At 40.7% G+C, this 12173-nt stretch overlaps 1 protein-coding gene across 2 annotated transcripts in view; it reads right to left on the bottom strand.

Moving 5' to 3' along the window:
- Positions 1–1953: 1953 nt before the first annotated feature.
- The window catches only part of LOC118975412 (nuclear body protein SP140-like protein), a 77827-nt gene continuing 67607 nt past the window's right edge, over positions 1954–12173 (bottom strand). For both annotated transcript variants that reach the window (XM_037029337.1, XM_037029338.1), the window contains exons 14-17: positions 3640–3748; positions 3246–3323; positions 2897–3028; positions 1954–2158 (exon numbers count right to left, since the gene is read on the bottom strand). In XM_037029337.1, the coding sequence (XP_036885232.1) occupies positions 2081–2158; positions 2897–3028; positions 3246–3323; positions 3640–3748 (397 nt within the window). In that variant the 3' untranslated portion in view covers positions 1954–2080. The remainder of the gene's footprint in view (positions 2159–2896; positions 3029–3245; positions 3324–3639; positions 3749–12173) is intronic.

Raw genomic sequence — 12173 nt, 5'->3', positions numbered from 1 at the left:
CATAAGTGTACTCTAACAGGTGGTGTTTTGAGTCCCCAAATGTGAACTGGGACACTGTATTAATAACCTTTAAAATTTCTATATATTTTCTTTGTTTTGAGTATGGTTGCTTGAATAATTGGCCATAGGCCCCTTTGTTGAAGAACTCGAGTAATTACTACTGTGTACATTTGCACCCTCCTTTCTGATAAAAACTGCCCTCATTTTGAACAATAGCTTCTGCAGCAAAGATTGGCTGAGGTCTGTAAAGTAGGCAAGGGATGTTGTCTTTTCTTTCACGTAGCACCTGAACCATCTGATCACCTTTTAAAAATATCTTTTGGTGGAATACATGAAGCACTATCCTGTTGGCTGCTCTGTCTTGCCTGGGAAAACACCATCTTCTAGGAGCTATTTCTTTAGACATCTATGAGTCAGGGTTGTCATCCTAAGCTTGTTTCTCATTATGGAGATTACTCATCTTTCTCTGATAATTTAGTGCTGCCACTTGGCTTAAATAACTCTGGAATACTAACATTTGCTTTGTCACGAGGGAATCCAGGTCTGTACATGATTGCTACATTATTCCAGCCTACAGTCCCACCTGAGCATCTTAAGGATGCAGGTGCCCTCTTAACAGTGCATTCCTTATGCTCATTAAGGTGGTGTCTCTGAGGTCTCCTGAGGGCACCGTCACCTGAAGGATGTGTTTTCCAGCTGTAGAAAGTAGAGCCATGCCATCTTCCAAAGGGTTGTGAGTGCCCCAACTCCATTTTGCTGGCACTCGCAAGTCTAGAATTTGTTCTTTCACTTTATCTAGTGTGCACGGTGCTTTATAGCAAGCTACTAAGAACCACCAAGAATCATTGCCTTTGGAACGTGCCAGGCTAATGAATCTCTGTGGCCCAGGAAAGTCTGCCTGATCAGCAGCCTCCACTGCCAATCAGTGAGTGGTACCTTGTAACATTGCTTTCCCAGGATCCAGTCCCACACAAATCTCCTAGTCCTGCAGCTCTGCTGAACTGTTCAGCTAGCAGTCTTTTATATTTCTAGTTTAGTTATGCTGAGGTGAATGTGCATAATCTTAAATGGGGGCGGGGGGTAAGACAGGGGTCTCTACCAAAAGGGACAAGGGACCATTTTGGAAGTCTGTGGGATCAGAGAAATCTACAGTTCAGAGTTTAGGTGCCTATACCTAGAAAATCCCATTCTGAGTTTCGGGGCTTCATGCTTTCTTTATCAGAGCCTTGACTTTGACTCAAGAGGCCACACTGAACTTAGAATTCAGTCTTCTCTGAAGTTCTACCATTCCTAAAATTTGGGGTTGTGCTAGGCCTTGCTTACTGCCTACCTTCTAGCTGTAGGTGATAATCCCTATAATATAAGCCTGTCATGTACTCAATATTTAACATGTTAGTGGTATTTAGAAATAGTGATGAAATTATTCAGTTCTTATGGTTACTATTTCTCCCTTTACGAATGCTAGACAATTGTATCAGGTAGTATACATCTTCTTCTGTATCACATTCAGTTTCTAAAGGTGAATGTTTTGGGAACTGCTCTGCTTGAGCACCCCAGGTACTATCAATATTCTGCCTGGAAAAGTCTGGCTAGACAGTGTCCAACTCAGTACTCCATGCCCAAGGGCTGACTTGCTAAAACCATTATGTTAAGGTGGGTTCTGAAAAGCAAAGCCTGAGATAAGCCTCTTGAATAGATGATTTATTGTGAGCCTTCTCTCAAGGGGAGGAGGGTAAGGGATACAGGATACCATGGAGGAGAAAGCTAAGCAAGGATGTGGTCATGGCTGGACAATAGCTCTAGTCTCAGTCCCTGGAGAACATGGAAACCTGAGTCACTGAACACAGTTGGTTCAACCTTGGGGTGGGAACCAACCCCCAGGCCAAAGGGATATAACATTCAGGTGGATCTGGCTGCATTTTGTATGCATTTTGTATATTTTGCATTTTGTATCTGAAGCAATACAATGGGGAGAGGTGGCTTTGGCAGCCAAGCTTATAGCAGCAGGGGACAGGAACTGTGCCAGAAAGCGGCGTGATGTTTCAGGTGCCAACAGCATGCACTACACCAATGCATTGCTCTAATTTGTTTCCTGAATAGCGAAGACCTCTTTGAAATTCTTCATAAATTCCTCCTGGTTTAAGTGCAATTTCTCATGCTACAAGAAAAAACAGACAAAGCTAATGTTACTCATTATCATTGTCATTAGACACCTTGCAGTTGATAATGATCAGGACTCTTAATCATTTAAGTTTAAAAACGCACACAGCTAAGAGTAACTTGTTTCCTAAGAGCATAATTACTTCTTGTTGACTGAACAGAAACAGGAACTCATTACTACTCCTGAGGACTCTTACTCCTTAGGTTTGGGTTGTCTCTTTAAGTGAGAGTTAGAAAAGTAACCTAAGATCTTAGAAACAATCAAATATTACAGATGTCTAAGTACAACCAGTGATCTTCCTTTCACACTGACGCTTCTATTCTCCTTTGGTCACCCTCTCAACTACATGGGGAATCACTTGCAAAAGACTGCATTCTGGGACTTCTGGGAGGTCTCATTAAGTATGATTGGGGAGAGGTAAGAGGAATAATGTGACTTTAGGATGCAGTCTCCTTTGTAGGTGTGGAGGAAGAAGGATGTGATTGTTCTCAGTGGGCACCTGTTGCCTTTACTGAAGCTCTCAAGGGGTTCTGGATGCAGGCACACCTTCTGACTCATAGTTCTTCACCTTGGTGAGCTTAAATCCTTCATGCAAAAACCCACTCACTTCCTGAACTCTTGCTCATCCTGGCTCATCATAAAATATGAGGAAAAGGAAAAAAACCCCCAGTACCAGGAACTGAGAACAGAGAGACTCATGGAAAGAAATACAGCAAATGCATGAGAACCACTTACCCTGGGGTCCTGAAAAAATTTGTCCATATCCTCCTTAAAATCTTTCACTTTGCAGTAATTTTCCTTGATTAGTTTCTTCTTGATTATGTCCAACTTCCTAAGTTTCCCTAGGTATTGAGAAGCCTTTGTAACCTGGTGAAAAATACATCAGTGGCAATGAATGGGAGAGTTTTGACAGAGTTCCATGTCTTCTGTGGATTCTCATCAAGTTCAGCAGAAATCTGAGGTGAGGATAAAGTAGCTCATGATCTCCCTCCCAGGGGCTTGAGATCATAAATCCCACAAGTGCCTGTGTCAAGGTTAGGCAATATCATGGTGGTCTGTATTGAGTTTTTTCATTGTTACTCACATAATTTCCATGTGGAATATTTGGGAAAATGTTGCTCTCTAAATGGTGATATACCTTTAAGAGCAGGAACTCACATTTCTGCAAAAGAAGGAGGCAGTGAATGAAAAACAGCTTGGAGAGAATGAGCCCCTAGGCATGCCCAGACACAGGCAAGCCCACATCATTCTTCTGGAAGTTTCCCCAAACTGGTATTGCTCTTGACACTAACAGGTAATGAGAGCTTTGGTTTTTTTCATACATATGGTTTTTATGTGGTATGCCTCATGGCTTTTAGTGTGGCTGAGACACTTTAAGAAGACCAGGCATTGTTTGACACCATCACCCTCATCGTGTGACTGATTGACTTCTTACATGTGAGCAGAACAGAAAAGGCTTGGGGTCAAAATCAACTCACCAACTTCCTCCAAGGCTCCATCTGCTTTTCCAGGACCTCAGATTCCCTGTAACGCTGCAGACTTTGGGAAGAATTTTCTATTGTGCAGAAGGTACAATTCCAACCATTCCTGAGATGTCAGATATAAGTGAGAACTGCCACCATCACTACAACTGCTACTGTTCTCTTTAAGGAATGACCAGTAGGCATAGACTGGGGATGAAGGGGACACCTTCTGGGGTTTCCAGAATTCTCATGTGATATGCATAGAGGGTAATCACAGGAGGTAAGTGGGTGGAAGGCTGAGTCAGGGTGGGTGGTGGGCTCTCCTCTCCCCATCTGAGCTGCTTGGAGTCCAGGAAGCCCTGACCCATCAACCTGAGCACCGGAGGCTGGACCTTAACCCACAGGGAGCTTGGGCTTTCATCATGCAGTTGGAATACAGTGAAATAAGAAAAACAGGCCATGTTTTCTTCTTTTTCAGAATAAGTCCAGAATATAAACAATCAACATCACCACTCCCATGAAAAGGGGTCTGGGCTGGGAAAGTTCTGGAAAGGACAGTAGCAGTGTGTTGGTGAAGAACCCAGCCCCTGGCCCCTGCTCCCCAGAGGAGAAAGGTGAACATTAACCTCTTGTTGCCAATGTCTTTCAACAGCTCCCAGGATCATGCTGCTGGACCCCGTACCTCCAGCCCCACTCTGTCCCCACTAGGAAACAAGGATGAACCCCTAAGGAGGAGTGTGCATGGCAGGAGGATTGGTCTATAAAAAGAGACAGGGAGCTACATCTCACAACCTCTTTGTGGTCACAGGTGGGAGGTGACAGTTCCCATGAAAGAAACTCTGACAATTTTCACAGCGGAAGAGCTTTCCTCCATCTTGGCAGATCTTGCATTTGTCTGAGTTTTCCTCCTAGAAGACAAAATAATGTCCACATTCCCATGGGCTCCTGATGACAAGCACTGTGGGAATCTAGGACTCACGGTCTTTCTGTGAACCTGCAGGGACTCTTATGTGTTTCTCTGAGCTGTGAAGGGACAGCATGGAGTGGGGGTTTCAGAAGAAGAATTCTTGGCCTGCTGTGAAGTTCAGAAAGAAGGTCCTGTGTGACCAGAGTGGAGACGTTTTTCCCCTATAAATCCAGAGATCCACGACAAAAGAAAAAAGCAAACAAAATATAACCAGAGACGTTGAAATTGAGAACAATCTAACAATAGCAAATGGGGAGAGGGAGGGGACAATGGGGGGAAGGGTTTTCAGGAACTACTATAAAGAAAATACATGTACAAAGCCAAGGGGAAGGGTGGAAACAAGAGAGAGAGGTGGGGTTGGCTGGGGTCAGGGGGAGTGATGGGGGGGAAATGTAGACAACTGTAATTGAACAACAATAAAATAATTTAAAAAACAAAACATAAAAACAGAGATTCCAACACCAAAAGGCGATGAAAGAAGAGGATGGTTTCATGGGAATCTGAATCATCTTATTACCTTGCAGAAAAATCAAGTTTCTGAAACACACTGGTAAATCCTTATGCCTACACATAATGCCTGAAATGAATCACGGAAAGGTGGTATGTTGGGGAATCAATAAGGTGGAATAATCTTTTTGTTTTCTTGGCTGTAGGCTCCCCGTGAGTGGAAGGGCCAGGTAGGGGTGTCTGCACTGTGAATTCTGGGCCGGGAGGGCCTCTGGCCCTGTGACATTGTCTTTGGGTTGCAAAGACCATGGACACAAATGACCATGTTTGCCAGGGAAGATGGAGCTCTTTGATTCTGGAAGCCTGAGGAAGGTGCCCCATGACTCAGTGTGGCATGTATACTGTGGGGCCTCCTTCTCTGAGTGTCCAGGGAGTGTACAGCTTTGTGCTGTAAACAGAATGGAGAGCTCTGTCCCAACCTACACACAATCAACTGAAACTGGATTTCTTACCAGTCTCAATATGTGTCCTTTAACCAGATTTAATTTCACCTGGCAAAGATAAAAATTGATAATATTTTCATAAAAATCTTGACTGTTATTCATGAAACCCAAATAAATTTGCACAGCAGATGTGAATATACACTGTGTTATATACAAATATGTGTATCTGTGACAATGAACTGGCCTGTGACTGAGTTTTTTGTTAATGAAGAAAACACAGTGTAAGGAGTAATATTAAAGGTCAGGTGCTGCTGTGACATCTGGTAACATTGAGATGGCCTTGGACACCTATTTGCACATTTCTCTTCTCACTCTATTTCCCTGGATAAGGTCCTACAGCTAAATAATGTTCCTTGTCAAGGGACCACCACTGATCCTGGCCATCCCAGAATATCAGATTTCAGTTTCCTGTGAGCCATGGAATCTTTGACAAAGCTAGCCACAACCTCCCACAGAAGCCAGGGGGTTACCCTGCATTCTGCAGCCCCTCGTTGTCCACTTGGTTCCTGGGGGTGATCTCGGTAAGGCCTGCATGTCTGGCACTGACCTTCTTTCTTGGTTTGGGAGTAGATGTGACTAATAACACCTGTTCATCCAACTGTTTTGTGACAGATGTTATTAGTTGTCTTCCCCCCCAAATTTCTAGCAGATATCTCTCTCTCACCAGTAGGGTGAAGAAGGGGGTGATTAAAGCAGAAACCTACTTCAAAAAATGAAAACCAGCATTTACAGATGAAGGACAAACTTGTGGGAACTATAGGCTCGTGGTTGCTTTCCTGGTTCTGCCTTCTGAGAGAATCAAGAAGTTTGAGAGCCGCTTGAAGGTTGTTCTCTCCCAGATAGAAACGTCCTTTCTGTTCCATGGTCTGTTGGAGAAATTCTTCCCCTCCTGTGACCATCTGAGGTGACAATAAATGAGGTGGACTTGGGGACTGGCCCTCCCATTGATGACTGCTGGTAGGAGGGAAGTGGACTATTGAAGAGCAGAGGAGGCAAGAGTGACAGAATCCTCCTTTCTCTATTGTGACCCTTCCTGCTTTCTCCAAATGTGTGTGCTCTGTGCCATCTTCCTCCTGGGGTTACTCCCTTGACTCACTGATGTACGATGTTACCTTCAGTCTTTGTTCTCCTACATTTAGGAAGAATACTCCAGGTTATCGTTTTGAGCCATTAGATTGGCCCCAGATGGCTAAATCACTCTCAAAACTGTAGTTACATTGCTATGTCTCTAGTGCCCCTGTATTCATCCTGCCTCCTGTCTCTGTGCACATCCTTGTTTTGTCTCAGTGTCTCCTCCTGGGCCCTAAATCACCCCAAACTGATCCAGTCAACATGTAATGTATTTCTTTTTTTAACCGACTACAAGTTCTTTCCTGATGCTTCCTTCTCATAAAACATGCACCTTCAACCACAAACCTGAGAATCCATTCTGAGTCCATATTCTTGCTTGTTCCCCAAATCGAATGTATCCCCATTTCTTCTCACAGTAAAATATAAGCTTTTTTGTTGATTATGTTAGATCCATTGTCCCCATAAGGTCCACTGCAAAGAGGGAAGCTGAGACCTTAAAGAATGCTTCCAATTTAATACATAAAAAGGATCTGTTGCTCAAAGTCTGTATTATATCTCTAATAACAACACACAAAGATCAGAAATGTCCTTCTTGAAAGCATTGGGCAGAGTAATTTCAAACATAACTATGTTATTTTTCTGAATTTAGAAAATAATAAAGGATGAAAAGTCACTAGGAATCATTCTGAACCTTCTTCTGGGATTTTGGGTGAAAAGTCTTACTGGAATCAAGTGTCTGGTCATTTGTTTTATATCCAAATACGAGAAAGGGCAAGTGCCAAAGGACATCTTGCCAAGAGCTGCCATTCAGAGTTCTGGGAGAATCCCAAATCACGTGCCCAGTGGGGGCTGAGACTGCTCCAGCATGGAAGCCTGGGGACAGTTTCTTTATCCTCACTGTAGGGACTCACAGAGTACCGTCATCACTCTGCAGAAAGTGGCCACCCTCTTCTCAGAAAAACAAGGAAATAACTAATGTAAACAGTATGTAAGAATCTTGCATCCCTACATTTTAGTCAAGACCAGCTGTTATTTCTTTGGCTGTTGCCTGTTAGCCCAGCTATACATTTAAATTGTCTGAGGAGGGTATATGAAATAATAATGTTCTGGTCCCAATGTGAGAGATTCTGACCAACTGTTTTGCATGGGGCTTAGGCATTGGCATTCTCTTTAAATCATAAAATGAGTAACTTGTATATGAAAATCATCTGAAGACTGTTAAACAATTGTAATGTCCAAGTGATAACTTAGAATGGTTAAATCCAACTTTTGTGTAGAGTGGGATTGGAGCAATGTTATTTTCCAAGGACTTCAGGTGATTCCAGTACTGCCTAAATTAAGATTTAGCCTGAGCCAGTGTGATTTTTAATGCATGAGAATCTTAGAAGTCATTGCTGAATTGGCCTGTAATATCTACCCTACAAAACATTATTATTAACAGGAGTGAGGGTACTCTTGCTGGAACAGTTGCCTTCTCCTCCTGACAGACTCTTGGCCACTGGGAGTATGACAGAACCCTCTGGATTGCCATCTCTTGTTGAGGGTCCTGAGAATCAAGCACATGTCCCAGAGAGGTCCAACAGCTCCTGCAGCTCTTCCAGGACACCACCCAAATGGTTAAATGAATCCTAGGTCCTCTGTACTCCAATTCTTCTTCCAGAGGGTCACCCCCTCTCCATTCATCCACACCCCAAGATGGCACCTGGCTGACTTTTCACACAAACTGACCTCTGCACACTACACTCGCAGTGCTTTTGTACCTTCAGTAGATTGACTTTGCCTCCTTCCCTTCAGGCAGCCTCAGCTTCTATCTCACCCAGGGCAGAGAGGACATAGACTAGTGTGACCCACTGGAAACTGACCTGAGAAATGGTCATGTCACAGCCTGTCTCTTGGGTACTCTAGGGTCCCTGCTCCCCAGTAGTTATGTTTACATGGTAGATAATTGAATTTGAAAGAATCTTTGAGATCAGGGATATTATTTCAGTATTATCTGTGGACATTGGACATTTCTATGCACTGAGTAACTGTATGCTGAATGAATGAGTAAATAAATGAGTATTGTTTCACTTAGGAAAAGAGAACATTTGTTATCTTTTTAGTAAATATTAGCATATAATAAATGGTTGTTCTGGCTGATTATTTTAGATTACATGACAACACACAGCAACTGTCATCAGCAAGTGTAAGTGGCCTTCACCAGGAAATAGGAAGCTGTCATGTGGTGTCAAGAGTGACATTCAATTTCCAGAAAACAGGGGCTCCATCAACAAAAGAAGTTCTGAGAGGTACAGAGGACCCACTGAGGTAGTAATGTGTTCTGAGTTCTGCCATTTTGGGTCACTTTGATTCTTGATAAAAACACAAAAACAAAAAATGGATGGGAAATTGAACTTTGTTGATGCAAAGTGTTGCACCCATTGATAAGTATAGAGCCTGGGAAGTTGCTAGCTCCTTCAGGTAATCCAGATAAAGTAACTCTATATCCATGGAGAATGGTAGGGACTTTAAAGTAGTCACTGACTAGATCCAACATTAATTTCTCTTTACTAAACCTACTGAGTGAAATATCCCAATGTCTGAGTGTTCAAAAGACCCAGAACCTCAGGTAATGTAAAGGCCTGGGCCTCACAGTCCCAGTGCTAGATGAAGTCCCAGTGGCCAGCTCTGTGTAAGTTAACATAGAGTTCTGTGAATGTCTCGGTGGCCATTTCTACCTGAAGTGTGTGAGAATGGCACTTCACACCTTCCCCTCATTCTCAAGTTCTCATTCATAACCAATGTTGTAAAAACTACCACTTTGTCCTGACTCTGCATTCATATTATGTACATGTTTGTTGCCTACATAGCCTTCTTCCACAGAAGGAGAAAAGGAGAACCAACTTTCCCAGGTAGAAAGGCAGCCTGCACAGACCCTGAGGTGGAGCTAAAGGAGGGCACCAAAGTAGACAATTTTTCAGGTCTATCTCCCAAGGGTCCCTCCCCAACAACACCATCCTCATGAAAAATTTGCCAATAATTTCCACTTGAGAAGGAATTTTGTTTGTCTCTGTGTGTGTTTTATTGAAGGATGAAAGAGTATGTAAGTAATTAGAGAAGAAATATGCACTTAGTTTCCTCTCTCATGAAGTAGTATGTGGTTTCATATCTGTTTCAAGATAGATGATCTCCTAGACGGGTTCATCTTGATTATGGGGAACAAACTTTTTGTTCATTAGATTTCATGACAGTTAGAAAATAGTAACTTTTATCAAAAAAATCTGGGATTGACTTGATGATGACTGCATGACCTTATTAAAAATATTTTATGTGTTCCATAATCATGTTTGCTTTTACAACTTTGACAACTTTACAACATTTACATGTAGATCTAAAACTCAGCTATATAAGATCTATTTTGATGGTTCCTTATCATCGTATCTGAAATGGTTTATAATCCAAGATAACCTTGTATAAAACCTAATGTTCAAAGGAGCAACACTGAAGGCATGCCAAATACACACACACATACACACATATACATACATAGATGTATAAATAAAATAAAGGCATAAGAGAGTAGAACAAAAGCAGTTAATTATGCAACTGAGAAATCATAAAATGATGTAGTACATATATAATTAATTATGAATAAGAACTTGTATAAAGTAATAATCNCACATAACACATTTAAATTATTTTGCATGGATTCTTCCCCAAATGTCCATAAACATGCAATTTCATCTATCCTTATCTATATCCTAGCCATATCTTCCAAAATATTGTGTTATCATACAATATTATGACATTATATGTTTTTCATTTTCTTCATCATACATATTTTTCAATATATACCCTTTTCTGCATCACATTTGTTTTATACATTAACATCTTGTAAACATTTTCTAAGTCATCTAGTATGGTTTTAAATTTTGTGTATGTTTGTTTCACGAATGTATCATATTTAGCAGCATCCTTATAATTTTATGAAAATACAGTAGGATAAGTTCCAGAAAACCAGAAAAGTAAACCAGTAGTGAGGAAGATGTAAAAATCAAAACACAGTGAATCTAACCCAGGAGACAGTAGAAAGAAGAGTAAGAAGGCGGCCTGGCTGTGGACCAAACAGCTCAGATCGGAGCAAGTGATGATTGCAGCATATAGACAAGTGTAACCAGTAGCAGCAATGTCAGGAGGAAGGGGAGAAAAATATTGGAAATAGTCTGTTATAAGGTGCAAGCACTACAGGTGGAATGGTGTAAAATGCATATTGAGATACTAGCCAAACACTGAAAACATTTACAAAGAAGTAAATTGATATGTTAATAGATGAAGTAAATAAAATCATGTAATATACTAAATTAAAACCAGAGATGGTATAAAAAGGAGGTGAAAAAGAAGAAAGACCAAATACAAAGACTAGAGAACTGTTACAAATATGATAGATATTAACTCAATTTATTAGTAATTATTTCAATGTGAATGGTCTTAATACTCCAATTAAGAAACAGAGGTTATTTATGAACAAAGTGAAGGGATTAGCCAAAGAACATACATGCACAATCCATAGACACAGACAGCAGTGGGGTGAAGGCCAGAGGGAAGGGGAGGCAGGGGTAGGGTGGAGGCAGGCAAAGGGGGAGAAATGGGGACATCCGTAAGAGTGTCAACAATAAAAAATAAGAAAAAAACCCAGAAATTATTAAAGTGACTGAAAAAATAAAAAACCTATATGTATAACAAAATTAAAACCTATTTGTCTTAACAAAATAAACCTTTAAATATAAAACTCATATTAAGAATGGAGAGAGGTCATGCTAGTACTAACCAAGAGATAATGTTGTAGCTATGTTATTTCCAGATGAAGATGATTCAGAACTAGAAAATTTATGAATGATCAAGAGGGCATTACATATGAAACAGGGGTCTGTTTTTCCAGAAGACTTAACAAGCCTTAACATGCGTTCATCTAAACATACACCACCAGATTATAGAAGGTAATGACTGAAAGAACTACAGGTAGAAAGAAATAAGTCTGCTATTAGAGTTTGATGCTTTCAAACCCTCTTTTAGTAATTTATAGATGTAGCAAGCAAAGTTTTAAAAAAAATACATTTCATCTCAAGCAACCTGTTAATGAAATTAATATATTTGGCATTTATAGAATATTCCAATTCATAACACTGTGTACACATAGTCTATCTGATTACAGGGAAACTCACCTTCACCAAGACAGATCACATTTGGGATCATAAAGCATGTCATAACAAGTGCAGAAGAATAGAAATCATAGAACATGCACTCAGACATCAAAAAATATTAAATGAGATATTAATTACACAGAAATAGATAGAAACTCCTCAAATATTTGGAGATCAAAAAAGGTACTTCTATATAACATATGGGCAAAGAATAAGTCTCGAGAAATTTATAATTGTTTAAATTAAATGCAATTGAACATATACTTTATCAAAAATTGGTGATGCAGAAATAACAGTAATTATTGGGGAATAGGTTCAGTTAAATACCTATGTTAGAAAAGAATAAAGATCTAAAATTTAAAAATCTGTTTCTTACTTAGG

The sequence above is a fragment of the Sturnira hondurensis genome, unplaced genomic scaffold (assembly GCF_014824575.4).
Source record: "Sturnira hondurensis isolate 20B ecotype Veracruz unplaced genomic scaffold, ASM1482457v3 Scaffold0020237, whole genome shotgun sequence".
Lineage (NCBI taxonomy): Eukaryota > Metazoa > Chordata > Mammalia > Chiroptera > Phyllostomidae > Sturnira > Sturnira hondurensis.
This window is presented reverse-complemented; position numbering and strand designations above follow the sequence as displayed.